General features: G+C 42.8%; 2 protein-coding genes across 4 annotated transcripts in view; both read left to right on the top strand.

The window, feature by feature from the left end:
• The first annotated feature begins 6665 nt into the window (after window positions 1–6665).
• The window catches only part of LOC144500620 (phosphoethanolamine/phosphocholine phosphatase-like), a 55385-nt gene continuing 47530 nt past the window's right edge, over window positions 6666–14520 (top strand). The window contains exons 1-2 of one of the 3 annotated variants that reach the window (XM_078223852.1): window positions 6666–6737; window positions 7585–7946. Coding sequence is in view for 1 of the 3 variants with exons in the window: in XM_078223847.1 (XP_078079973.1) it covers window positions 7949–7951 (3 nt within the window). In the remaining 2 variants the exon portion in view is untranslated. Of the gene's footprint in view, window positions 6738–7584; window positions 7952–14520 lie in introns of all 3 variants that reach the window. The other 2 variants (XM_078223847.1, XM_078223853.1) reach the window with 2 other exon arrangements.
• Window positions 6686–14520, top strand: part of eftud2 (elongation factor Tu GTP binding domain containing 2) — a 133356-nt gene continuing 125521 nt past the window's right edge. The window contains exon 1 of the mRNA XM_078223846.1: window positions 6686–6737. The gene's annotated coding sequence lies outside the window, so the exon portion shown is untranslated. The remainder of the gene's footprint in view (window positions 6738–14520) is intronic.

The raw sequence follows: 14520 nt of genomic DNA, 5'->3' as shown, positions 1-14520 counted from the left end.
GATGTACATGTATATTCAGGTTGAGTTCAGAGGGATTACCCTTGAATTCTAAATTTAAACTGATGCCATAATGGACTGCATGAGCACTTGAGACAGGTAATAAGGAAAAGTTATGTTTGACATAAACCTCTGATGCTTTGCTTTGAATCTTCTTTTGTATTTCAGCTGCATTTTATTTTGGCAATGCTGTGGGCACACCTATTAAGAGAAGAATATGGAATAGATCTCACCACAGGAACTGGGAATAATTTATAAATAACTTGGTCTAAAATATATTTTGCATTAAGAAACATATTTATTCGCTTCATGTGTTTCATTCTGTAGTATCCAAAAACAAAACTGGAGAATCTGTTTAATGCACAGTAAGAAGTCTCACAACACCAGGTTAAAGTCCAACAGGTTTATTTGGTAGCACAAACTTTTGGAGCGCTGCTCTTTCATCAGGTGAGTGAAGAGTTAGTTGTGTTCACGAACAGGGCATATATAGGCACAGATTCAATTTACAAGATAATGGTTGGAATGCGAGTCTTAACAGGTAATCAGGTCTTTACAGGTGTAAACAAAACTAGTGGAGAGAGGGTGAAGCACAGGTTAAAGAGGTGTGAATTGTCTCCAGCCAGGACAGTTAGTGAGATTTTGCAAGCCCAGGCAAGTCGTGGGGGTTACAGATAGTGTGACATGAACCTAAGATCCCAGTTGAGGCCATCCTCATATGATAGGCGTCGTCTTCATCATATTACACAAGATATCAAGCTAATGGCTTGGATTCTGTCAGTGGCGAAGTGACTGAACTTGCGCTTTGGCGTCACAGAAAGCTCCCCACAAAGATATAACATCCATTTAATCTTTCCCGGCAATCATAGAATCCCTAACAGTGTAAAAGGAAGCCATCTGGCCCATTGAGCCTGGACTGACAACAATCCCACCTAGGCTCTATCCCCTTAACCCCATGTATTTACCCTGCTGGTTCCCTGGCACTAAGGGGCAATTTATCATGGCCAATCAACCTAACCCGCACATCTTTGTAGTGTGGGAGGAAACCGGAGCATCCGGAGGAAACCCTTGCCGACATGGGGGAGAAACTCCACACAGACAGTGACCTGAGGCCAGAATTGAACTTGGGTCCCTGGCGATGTGAGGCAGCAGTGCTAACCACTGTGCCACTCACATTTCTTGTGAATGACTTCCCTCGTCTTGAAAAACATTTCACTCTGGTATAAATATTGGGGATCTCTGGACACCCAGAAACCATCGCGTCATCAAACAGGCTAGCACCAATCATTTTGAAGAGGTCTCACAGACAGCAAACCAAGAAGTAACGAGAGGTTTTATCATTCAGTTATAATTTTACAGAAAGCAAAATATTGGCATTTTTTAAATATGAAATTTTCTAGCAGAGAATAGATAAATTTGACATTCCACAAATATAAAACTAGTTTTTCCGGACGAGAGAAGTTGTTCACAAGTAATTAGTACACCATTAAAACACGGTTATACCTCATTCACCAGCACATAACTTTATTCAAGGGTTTTTACACCAAGGCTAATAATATAAAAAGCAGAAGCTTATGTCCGTACCTTCCTGACGCCCCAGCATCAAATTTGGGGGTACCGCAAAGGTGTGCTAGGGAATCCCCTTAGAAGTTCTCAGGTAAGAGTTTACCCGGCAAGTGTCCAGAAGAGCTGGACAGTTGCACTGCGCTGGGAACTATCTGATAAAAGTGATTTAAATTGTTAACTTCGGATGGTTCTGCCAGTTTTACACTCCATACTTATTCTGAAAGAGTTAGAAGGAAAAAAAACACTTTCTGGTCACCACACCACCAGAAGGACGTGGAAGCTTTGGAGAGAGTGCAAAGAAGGTTCACCAGGATGTTGCCTGGTCTCGAGGGCGTTGGCTATGAGGAGAGGTTGAATAAACTAGGATTGTTTTCACTGGAAAGATGGATGCTGAGGGTAGACCTGAGAGAGGTCTACAAAATTATGAGAGGCACAGACAGGGTGGATAGTCAGAGGCTTTTGCCCAGAGTGGAATTGTCAATTACAAGGGGGCACAGGTTCAAGGTGAAAGGAGGAAACTTTAAGGGAGATGTGTAGGGGAAGTTTTTCATGCAGAGAGCTGTGGGAGCTGGAATGCTTTTCCAGAGGATGCGATGGAAGCAGGCACATTAGCAACATTTAAGAGGCAGCTGGATGGGTACATGAATCAGGAGGGAATAGAGGAATACAGACCAAGTAAGGACAGAAGGTTTTTTTTTGTTTAGTTAGAGCATCATGACCGGCATGGGCTTGGAGGGCCAAAGGGCCTGTTCCTGCGCTTTACTCTGTTCTTGTTCTAACTTCAGAGTAACTATTTTAAAGACCCCGACTGAGCCCAGCGTGTGACAAACCCCCACCCCCAGGGGACACCCTACCCCCATCCCACACTGGCCTGATCACCCCCTCCCACCAAGTGCCAGAAAAACGAGCGGCACGGTAGCACAGTGGTTACTGTGCACTGCTGCTTCACAGGGTCAGGGACCTGGGTTCGATTCCTGGGTTGGGTCACTGTCCGTGTGGAGTTTGCATTTTCTCCCCGTGTCTGTGTGGGTTTCCTCCGGGTGCTCCGGTTTCCCCTCTCATTCTGAAAGACAGTGCTGGTTAGATGCATTGATCCAAACAGGTGCCGGACTCTGCCAACTAGGGGGAATTTCACAGTAACTTCGTTGCAGTGTTAATGTAAGCCTTACTTGTGACTAATAAATAAACTTTAACTTTAAAAAAGGAAGCATCTCCTCCTTTACTCCGCTCCTTTTGCTCTTTGCCGCTGAAGCCAGATATACACTTTGCTTCTTGGATCACACGTGACCTGAGTCAGGAAGGATGAGCACGCTTCAATTTAAGAGCAGGTAAGTTGGTACGGAGATTGCCACTCCAAGGAAGTTACAGGCCACAAAGAAATTGTGTGTATTTTTATACTAACAATAAAGAAATGTTATGTGCAGTTTCTTTCTTATAGTGCAGCATGTTGCAACGTTTGTCATTTCTAAACCTCCTTGCCTATTAGGCTTGTGCTGATTCAGAGTATTCCCCATTCTGATGTGACAGATTATTTTTCAGTTTGTAGTAGGAAGTAAAACTTGATTCATGGAGGAATCCGTACCATTTATGGCAATGAACTCAAATTGCATAGTGATGATCTAATTCAACATACGCTGGTATTCAGTGGTGGCTATTACTGTTTGAAACTAATAAATTTTGTTGTATTAAACTGCACTTTGTCTTTTATGACTGGTGATACACCCCTCATGCTTCTCATTTGATTCTACATTGAAGCAAGGTTGTAACTTGGCTCCTAGTTATTAACCTTTAATGCTGATTAACTTAAAGTGCAACTTGATAACATTGGGGTTCCAAATGCTTAAAATGTTAACCTGTGTGAAATTGAGATGTATTACAGACTAATTTAAATATGGGATGAGTGTTCGTAACAGCATAAACTCTGAAAGCTAATTTTTAAAAAAGTTAATTAAATTGAATGCTTGTAAAGACCTTGCTTTATGCTAGTTTGTCCAAGATTACTATTAAATAGTCAGCTCATTAGATCTATTTATATGTTGTGTATCTTTTATGCGGTTTCAAATGTTTAGGTAAGATTTTACACTCGGCAAGGTACAAGATGATCTGACTGGAAATTGGAATGTTTCGCTGTTGCACACTGAGGTTTGCTATTTTTTTTGTACAGTAATCCCCCCCCCCCTCCTTATACTGACCAACAATGTCTTAACTTTAACCTCAAAACTTTAGTCTCATTTATATTAAGTTGACATCACCATCACCCACTTTGGTAATCCCCGTTGAAATGACTTAGTTCCAAGCAATTAACCACTTTGAGTCAATGGCGGAACGGTGGCACAATGGTTAGCACTGCTGCCTCACAGCAGTGAGACTTCTTACTGTGCTTACCCCAGTCAAACACCGGCATCTCCACATCATGGCCTCACAGTGCCAGGGACCCAGATTTGATTCCTGGCTTGGGTCACTGTCTGTGTGGAGTTTGCACGGTCTCTCCGTGTCTGCGTGTATTTCCTTCGGGTGCTCCGATTTCCTGCCACAGTCTGAAAGACGTGCTGGTTAGGTGCATTGGCCATTCTAAATTCTCCCTCGATGTACCCGAACAGGCGCCAGAGTGTGGCGACTAGGGGATTTTCACAGTAACTTCATTGCAGTGTTAATGTAAGCCTACTTGTGATACTAATAAATAAACTCGGAGTTCTTAACTTAGTGGCCAACAGGTGAATGCTGCTGAAACTTCTGTAATTTAAGATTATTAATAGCTGTTGAAGAGAAAGAAAAATGAAAGTAGTCAGAAGTGGGTCAGAACCCAGTTTCGGAGAAAATGATTAAAACGCACCAAGATGAGTATGCCATCACAGTCACTGTATTTCTTTTCTAATTTTGTCTGCATAAATCAAATTTCTGTACATGGCAACTAAGCTGTTGCCGCTCAATTGCAAAGCAAGTCACCAGAACACAAAATAATTGAACATTTGTTCGCACAGAAATGAATTAACAAAACCAGCAAGACAGTTCCTTAAATGTCAGTTCATTAGTATGAAATATTATTTCAAATTGGTTCTATAAAAGAAGTATACTGATATAACAGGCACAGTAACTGTGACTATACAAATTTGTATTTAATTTATTTTGTATCAATGTAATTTGTTTTTTTTTGTCTGATGTGAAGTGCAGAATCTTCTGAAAGGAGACACCCCATTGACCTAAGTTGGGGAACTTGGATGCAGGCCATTGAGCCATCGGAATCCCCTACCCCCACCCTGCAGCCCTAACCGGCAACGTGTTGGAGATTTCATAATTCAATGATTTTGTAGTGGTAATGATGATGAAGCAGCCACCGTTCACCACCATTACTCCACTGAAACTGACAGCAATTTCTGGATTCCTTGACTGGGATTCTCCCAGCCCGCTGTTCTGCCCAACATCAGCGGAGGGCCTCTAGCGGGTCTCGCGACCAGCATTTGACCGATCACGAGTCTCCCAGGCCATTTTTTTCTGTGTAATCAGCTCTACGCCGATTTCCAACGTGGGGCCAATTACCTTATGGAAATCGTCATTTCCATATGATTAGTTGTCCCGGGACTGTAGTCTGCAGGCCCACTAGTGTCTCCCCCTGCGCCGGGAGAAGTTCCAACCAGCGGGTTTACAACTGCTTCCCACCAACAGGGAACAGATATGCTCACCCTGCTGGTGGGGACAGAGGTAATTGAAGTCCGCCCAGTAGGTCGGGGGCACAGGTCTGGCAGTGTCCAAGGGGAACCCTAGCACTGCCCACTGGGCATCCTGGCACTGCCCACCAGACACCGGGCAGTGTCATTGCTGCCATAGTGGCACTCGCTGCCACTCTGCAATGGGATCGGTGGGGAAGGGATTGGGGCTGGCCATTGGCGGGGGCGGGGGAGGGGGGGGTGGCAGGTAGGCCAGGAGGGGTGTTGGGAAGATATCGGCAGGCCAGTGATTGGCGGGGAGGGGGGGTGCCAGTGTGCATGTGCCAATCTCCACCTACAGATTGGCACATGCGCAGTGGCCCGCTCAGCACTAAGCTGCTGGCCTCTCTGTGATGCACAGAGTGCCGGACATTCATGAAACTAAGTAGGCCCAAAAAACAGGCGGGGGATTCTCCCTTTTTCCAGTCTGTTGGGGGCACTTAAGTTTTTTTCGGGAGAATCCCGGCCCATATGTACAAAATAATACAGAAATCCAGAAATAGACTTCCCTTGAGCATACAGTCATGAGGAACCCCCAGACTGCAACCCATGGATATCAGCTGAATTACCAAGACGTTTTATGCCGTTAGTCTTGCTGTAAAAACCCTCTTTTTAAAAAAAATTCCTCTTGTTGAATTCATAGTATCTGAGTTTTTAACAATGTACTAACTTCATAATTACTGATCAACACCCCCCTTAATGCTTCTGAAAAGCTAAATTTACATTCATGAGTGTCAAATCTCTTAATTAAATTGCATGTTTTAAAGAAAAATAATTTTTTCAAGTACAATTTTCAGGCCACCGATGGAATCCTAATTAATACATTAAAGTTGCAGACTGATGATTTCATTGGCATTGCAAATTAAATAAGTGGGAGGGTATCCCAGCCTGTAGGATTCCTGGCACTGCTCTGCACTGGGTGCTTCAGGCTTCCCAAGGTCAAATAGTTCTTTTCCACTTCTTGTGAGTCAGGAGAAGCAAATTTGTTCCAACCAGGGCCCAGAATAATCTTTCGGCCTCTTTCAGCCTCCTTCAGCCCCAATCGACCAGCCTCCCTGATCCTGTTTCTCCCTTTCCAGTGCTGGAGACTGTTTTGAAGGTTCCCCAGCTGCAGCCTCCTACCACTAGTCTTCTCTCCTGTCTATCGGCCAAATGTAAATTTGACCGTCTCCTGGGCAGGAGGTGGCCCTAACATTATTTATAAGGAGCTGCGATTGAGATACATGGGGCCTCCTCCATGACCCTGTAAATATATGAGCTCTTGTATGTGGGTGAAAGTTACATATCTTGGAAGGGAATGATTTTTTTTGAGTTGCCATTTGGCTAAGAATCAATTCTGGGAAATGCTAATAATAACCATGTCATGAAGCACCATATAAGCCCTACAAGTTCAAACGTGTTACAGCAGTTTACTAATACTTATACAGTGACCATGAATGGGGCTAAGCAACTGACTGCTTACGTTGCGAGCTGGTAACAAACTGCTTTTGGCATATTATATCTATTTCAAGGCATGTTAGAGGTTTTAGCTTGGAGATTTTCTACAATACTATCAATGTTGAACACAATTTTTTGATGCAATATCTATTTGAAACTGTTAGAGAAGAGCAACGTAAGTCGCTTCGAGACCTTGCATAGAAATATGATCTGGAATAAAAGCCATCCAGCTGCTTATGATCTTGTATGACTGGCTATTGATGTAATAGGAAATAAAGTCATGGAACTATGTTCACGTTTTAGATCTGTGGTTTTTGTTTCTAGTTGCTTTCAATTAAATAATGTCTTGGCTTGAAATAATTTAGCTGTTGGCAGGATTCAATCATTTGCAAGAAAATGAAATGCAATATTAGGATCTGACCGCATTATCTTGACAACCACTCTGGCTTGCCATACTGCTGAGAGTTATTGAAACAAAGTCTCACCTACCTGTATCTGAGTTTTAAACAATGTACTAACTTCATAATTACCGATCGATTACTTAATGCTGTTTCAGTGATTCAAATAGGCATTAACAAGTCCATGACACTATTTAATAAAAGCATCAAAATCTTTCAATGCTGTGGACAAGTGGAAAGATTCTTAATGCAACCTTCAATACTGGGAAGAAAAGAGATGAGTTGATCATTTTATTGCTATTTGTGAAACATTGTTATGTTGCAATGATGATGTGGTTGTGCCTTGCATTGAGGGCTTTGAGATGTCTGGGACTCTACACAAAAATTCTTAAGATTATAACCATATGTTAGGTGAATGAGACATGAAAATAAATCCAAAACTGTATGGATGAAAACTTTATTGTGTTTTGCTATTTTAAAAATAGACTTTCTGCTGAACCAATAATAATGGCTGCTACAAGTCACGTGACAACAGGATTGATCCTTTTGTTCTGGAAGTTACCAATAAGAGTTACAAGAACAAGAGAATCCTCATTGCATCAACGTGGAATCACGCATCCAATTGTAAGGACTTTATAATTTTGAAACCAGGGGTCTTGCAGATTGAAACTCGTTATGCCTGCAGAACTATTAAGACTCGTGTCACACCTGGGACCATCCAGGTCCATTTCAAAAGGGGACTGTTGAGGGGACAATGGATGTCACTCACATCTTGATAAGCTTACCCTCTAGCAGAGTCAGAGGATCTGCCCAGACACTGGTTTCCTGACACAAGATCCATCAACAGGTATGGTAAGTCTTTCAAAAGCTAATTTTTTTGGACATTATCAGTCCTGAAATCAAAGCCAGTTCCAGACACTTTGAAATCATTTTGTAGAAAGGCCACATAACTCAAGTAACCATTGTGAAGTTTTCATATTCCCTTAAGAACTCAGAACTCCTCAGTTTAACATCCAATCAAAGATTGAACAAAGGGCTGAACAACAGCCTGCCCCTTGAAGCCTATCCCTGCTGGAACATTTCCTACCATCACTGTGGAACTGATCTAGTCTGTGTACCAATTTCATCTTGTGGTATCAGCTGCAACTTCAGCCTTCAGCCATCTGAACCCAAGCTCCTGTATGAAAGAGTTTATGACCAGACTCTGGACACTGATAATAATGTGAACTTGTATTCATTTATGTGGGTTTTTTTATGATTACTATCCATTTGTAAAACTTTTTTTTTTCTATCCCCACTTTGTGTGTGTGTGTGTGTGTGGTCAAGTGGGACATTGCAAACACTCTTCATAGAAATCATAGAAACCCTACAGTGCAGAAGGAGGCCATTCGGCCCATCGAGTCTGCACCGACCACAATCCCACCCAGGCCCTACCCCCACATATTTTACCCGCTAATCCCTCTAACCTACACATCCTAGGACTCTAAGGGGCAATTTTTAACCTGGCCAATCAACCTAACCCGCACATCTTTGGACTGTGGGAGGAAACCGGAGCACCCGGAAGAAACCCACGCAGACACGAGGAGAATGTGCAAACTCCACACAGACAGTGACCCGAGCCGGGAATCAAACCCGGGACCCTGGGGCTGTGAAGCAGCAGTGCTAACCACTGTGCTACCGTGCCGCCCCGTGCTACTCTTCCCCGAGTTTGAATGTGGATAAGCTAACCTGAGTTAATGATGATATGAATTTTCAGTGAATTAATTGGATCACACAAACTGAGGGTTTGGGGAAACACACCACAACTTATTTGAAAAATATTTTTTTAAAGTTTATTAGTCACAAGTAAGGTTTACATTAACACTGCAATGAAGTTACTGTGAAAATCCCCTAGTCGCCACACTCCGGTGCCTGTTCGGGTCAATGTGCCTAACCAGCACGTCTTTCAGGCCGTGGGAGGAAATCGGAGCACCTGGAGGAAACCCATGCAGACATGGGAAGAACATGCAAACTCCAGACAGTGACCCAAGCCAGGAATCGAACCTGGGTCCCTGGCGCTGTGGGGCAGCAGTGCTAACCACTGTGCCACCGTGCCATCCAAGACATCTTCTGCTTATGGACAATTGGTGAAAAAACAAAGCACAGTTTACCTTTCTCTCCTGTCCGTAACACATTAAACATATCTATACCTAATCTGCTGGTTAGTTTCTAGTCCTGCGATCATACTGTTTTCTGACTTTACCTGTTGGTAACTCCATGCTTTTCAAAATAAGATGCTGCGGATTCCGGATGACATAGAGGAATAATTCAATGATATTCTTCCCTGCTACTAGGGATTGAACATGGCTCAGATACATCAGATAAATGTTTCCTCTTTCCACTTGTTGGCACACAATATGAAATTAGTTTGGTCTGCTTCAGTGCAGAAAAAATGTTTGCCTACAAACTGGCAATCACTTAAGATTATGGTTTGGGAAATGGAAAAATGATACAATAACCTCTTCTGAGGTTAGGCTTCAAGTGTATCATTGGTTTAAAGTTTATTTATCAGTGTCACAAGCAGGCTTACATTAGCACTGCAGTGAAGTTACTGTGAAAATTCCCTGGTTACCACATTCTGCCACATTCAGGTACACTGAGGGAAAATTTAGCATAGCCAATGCACCTAACCAGCATGTCTTTTGGACTGTGGGAGGAAACCGGAGCACCCAGAGGAAACCCACATGGGGAGAACATGTAAACTCCACACACAAAGTGACCTAAGCTGGGAACTCGGGTCCCTGGCGCTGTGAGACAGCAGTGCTAACCACTGTGCATTGGAAGAAAGCATTGCCATTTGTTGATCAATGAGATAAATGTGCCGAGAAACATGAGAAACCATGAAGTTAGAAAACAGCATTTTATCCAACTCTGTCCACCAACAATGCATAATCTATCTTTTCACAAATTCCAGCTCCACCTACTCAGTCAGCTAACAGAAATCTACATAAATATGTTGCGCTCTTGAAAGGTGATCAAGTAAAACTACAGGCCATGTAACAAAACCCAAGTCTCTATGTTCCAACCCCAGAAGCTGTCCTTGGCAGCAACACCCTCTATGAAAATGAAAAACATAGCAACTGGTGTGGCGCATTGAAGTATTTGATGATCTCAGTCTATATACTCATCCATGTATCCTTTAATTTAGTTCCCAAGCAGATATTTATCTAGCTGTTCTGTTTTTGTTGTTGGCCCTGGCAGACAAAAATGGAAAAAATACTCAGCTCTGTGGTTGGGCAGCAAAAAGTATTTTTAAAAATGTTCATATTTTATATGTTGCAGCACAAATAAATCAAAAAGCTTTGATTCATCTTTGCAGAATTAAATGTATGGATGGCTGCATGGTTTACCAAATAGAAACAATTTGGAGAAGGTTTATTTGACTCATTCCTGGGATGAAGGGCCTATCTTATGAAGAAAGGTTGAACAGGTTTGGCCCATACCCATTGAGTTTAGAAGAAAGAGAGTTGACCTTATTGAAACACATAAGATCTTGAGGGGACTTGACTGGGAGGATGTTTCCTCTTGTGGGAAAGTCTAGAACAAGAGGATACAATTTAAGAATAAGAGATCACCCTTTTAAGACAAAGATTAGGAGAATTTATTTCTGTCAGAGGGCCATTAGTACATGGAATTCTCTTCCTCAGAAAGCAGGGGAGGCTGGGTCATTGATTTTTTTCAAGGCTGAGTTCGATAGATTTTTGATAGACATGGAAATCAAAGGAGTTATGGAGTTCACACCACAATCAGATCAGCCATGATCAGCGGATACAAAGGGCCAAATTACCTAATCCTGCTCCAAAGTCCAATATCCATAGACTGAATAGCTGGCACATATTACTGAATTACACAAAGGAAGGTGGTTGTGTTGGACATCGACTATCTCGGCCCCAGGGCACTGTCCCTGGCCCAATCAATTTTAGCTGCTTCATCAATGATGTTCCCTCCAGTGTTAGGTCAGAGGTGGAGATGTTCAGTAGTGATTGAACAGCGGTCGGTACCATTCACAACTCATCAGATGCTGAAGCAGTCCACGTCCATATGCCGCAAGTCCTGTCTATATGCAGCAAGTCCTGGACAACATTCAGGCATGTGCTGATAAGTGGCAAATAACATTTACAACTCGCAAGTGCGAGGCAATGATAATCTCTAACAAGAAAGAATTTGACCATCTCCCCTTGACATTCAATGCCATTAACATTGCTGAATCCTCCATTATCAGCATCCTGCAGGTTATTATTGACCAGAACTGAACTGGACTAGCCATATAAATACGGTGGCTCCGTGAACATGTCAGATGCTGGCAGACTAACTTACCCCCCGACTCCTTAAAGCCTATCCACCTCCTACAGGGCACAAGTCAGGAGTGTAATGAAATGCTTTCCACTTGCCTGGAAGAATGAGGCCCCAACAGCACTCAAGAAGTTTGATACCATCCAGGACAATTAAAGCACCCCATTCATTGCCTTAAACATTCACTCCCTCCACTACTGACGCACAGTGGTAGCATATGATACAGTTTCCAATTAGAAAATTCATTGCAGCAACTTGCCAAGCCTCCTTCAATAGTGCCTTCCAAACTGTCATCCTCTGCCACCTTGAAAGACAAAGGCAGCAGACTAGTGGGAACACCATCACCTGCAAGCTACCCAGCATCCATCCCACCAAGATATATACATGCTTTTGCCAATAAGGTTTCCGTTTTTAATTATCAGTCTCAGTTCTTAGTTTAATTCCAATTTTTAAAATAATTTTTGTAGTCTTTGCTTATCTATACAGCAGGGTGGCACAGTGGTTAGCACTGCTGCCTCACAGTGTCAGGGACGAGGGGTCACGGGCTCAAGGTGAGAGGGGCGAAGTATAACTCAGATATCAGAGGGACGTTTTTTTACACAGAGGGTGGTGGGGGCCTGGAATGCGCTGCCAAGTAGGGTGGTGGAGGCAGACACGCTGACATCGTTTAAGACTTATCTGGATAGTCACATGAGCAGCCTGGGAATGGAGGGATACAAACGATTGGTCTAGTTGGACCGAGGAGCGGCACAGGCTTGGAGGGCCGAAGGGCCTGTTTCCTGTGCTGTACTGTTCTTTGTTCTTTGGACCTGGATTCGATTCCCAGCTTGGGTCACTGACCATGTGGAGTTTGCACATTCTCCCGGTGTCTGCGTGAGTTTCCTCCGGGTGTTCCGGTTTCTTCCCATAGTTTGAAAGACGTGCTGGTTAGGTGCATTGACCCGAATAGGCGCCGGAGTGTGGCGACTAGGGGAATTTCACAGTAACTTCATTGCAGTGTTAATGTAAGCCTTACTTGTGACTAATGAATAAACTTTAAAGAATAAACTTAATAAAACTAAAACTGGATCTCTGACTGATGAGAGAAAGATAAGAGAAGTAAAGATTGTACAACCAGAGCCAGATGCAGCTAATTGAAAGTGCCACTTGGATGAACAACTTTCTGTGAAATCCAGGAATGTGTAATCTAAGACATCGAGTACATGGAATCATAGAATGACATAGCATTGAAAGGCCATTCAGCCAATCGGGCTTGTGCTGTCTTTCTGAAAGAACTGCCTATTTAATCCTACTCCAGTGCTCTTTCCTCACAGACATTTTAAAAATGGTTGAAACTGCTTCTACCTTGGGGCGGCACAGTGGTTAGCAATGCTGCCTCACAGCATCAGAAGCCCTGGCTTGAGTCACTGTCTGTGCGGAGTCTGCTCATTCTCCCCGTGTCTGTGTGGGTTTCCTCTGGGTGCTCAGGTTTCCTCCCGCAGTCCAAAAGACGTGCTGGTTAGGTGCATTGGCCATGCTAAATTCTCCCTCAGTGTACCCGAACAGGTGCCAGAGTGGGCGACAAGGGGATTTTCACAGTAACTTCATTACAGTGTTAATGTAAGCTTACTTGTAACACTAATAAATAAACTTAAAACTTTTACCATCCTTTCAGGTAACGTATTCCAGATCATTATAAAGCACTGCATGTTATTTTTCATCGTGTCACCTCTGGCTCTTTTCCCAATTATCCTAAACTCTGTCCTTTGGCTATTGACTCTTCTCCCATTAGTTTCTCTTTAGTTATCCTATCAACAGCTCATGACTTTCGACACCGCTATCAAGTCTCCTTTTAAACTTCTCTGTCCTAAGGGAATATCTTACTGTGTTCACCCCAGTCCAACGCCGGCATCTCCACATCATGACTAAGGGAATAACCCAGTTTTTCTACTCTCTTCACATAATTCAAGTTTTTCATTTTGGTTCTTCTGTGTGCTGCATTGCTGCTGACATTTCTGTTTTTCAAAAATTATTTAGCTTGTTTTTGAAGTTTCGTCAGTGCTTATTATAGTCACATGTTTATTGATAACTTAATGATTTTCTTAATAAAGCGAATGCTGTCCTGTATGTCATTTATTCCTGCAATACAAATAAGTAATTGTGATGTGAATATTACTATTTTGCTAATGAAATATTCAAGGCTATATCTTGTTCTTTGAATTTGGAACAGTTAATTGTAACTGAAACTCTAAATATTGACTCTTTATTGGTACAATGCAAATCAAGTCCTTTGAAAGACAACAAGAATAATTAATTGTTTGTATTGCATCTGATGAGACTATTTACTTGTAGATGTTTTCATAATTTGGGCGGCACCATAACACAGTGGTTAGTACTGCTGCCTCACAGGGATCTGGGTTCGATTCCAGCCTTGGGTGACTCAGTTGGGAGTTTGCACATTTTCCCTGTGTCTGCGTGGGTTTCCTCTGGGTGCTCCAGTTTCCTCCGGGTGCTCCAGTTTCCTCCCACACTCCAAAGATGTGTAGATTAGGTGGATTGGCTATGGTAAATGCGCAGGGTTATGGGATGGTGTTGGGGGTAGGGTGGGGCCTGGGTAAGATGCTGTTTGGAGACTTGGTGCAGTCTCGATGGGCCAAATGGCCTCTTTCTGCACTGTAGGAATTCTATGGTTCATCCCCGCTATAATTCTAATAAGTATAATTTGCATATTCTTTCATTTTCTTGGCATCGTTCCTAACATGTGGTGCCCAGAATCGAAAACTATTTTCTGGCTGGGGCTTAATCTGTATTTTGCAATGGTTTAAAAAGAAAGACGCATTTATGGAGCACTGTTCATGACCATCAGACACCGCAAAATGCTTTACAACCATTGAAACACTTTGGGAAGTGTAGTCATTGTTGTAATGTAAGAAATACGGCAATTAATTTGCGCTGAGCAAACTCCCACTGGCAGCAATATGATTGTGATCAGAGAATCTATTTCCATTGATGTTGATTTGATTGAGGGATAAATCTGGGCCAGGTCACCAGAGATAACTGCCCTGCTCTTCTTTAGAATAACGCCATGGAATCTTTTCATCCCGAACAAG

This window comes from Mustelus asterias, chromosome 11 (assembly GCF_964213995.1).
Source record: "Mustelus asterias chromosome 11, sMusAst1.hap1.1, whole genome shotgun sequence".
Classification (NCBI taxonomy): Eukaryota; Metazoa; Chordata; class Chondrichthyes; order Carcharhiniformes; family Triakidae; genus Mustelus; species Mustelus asterias.
The sequence above is the reverse complement of the archived record's forward strand: the minus strand, read 5'-3'. Positions and strand labels throughout refer to the sequence as shown.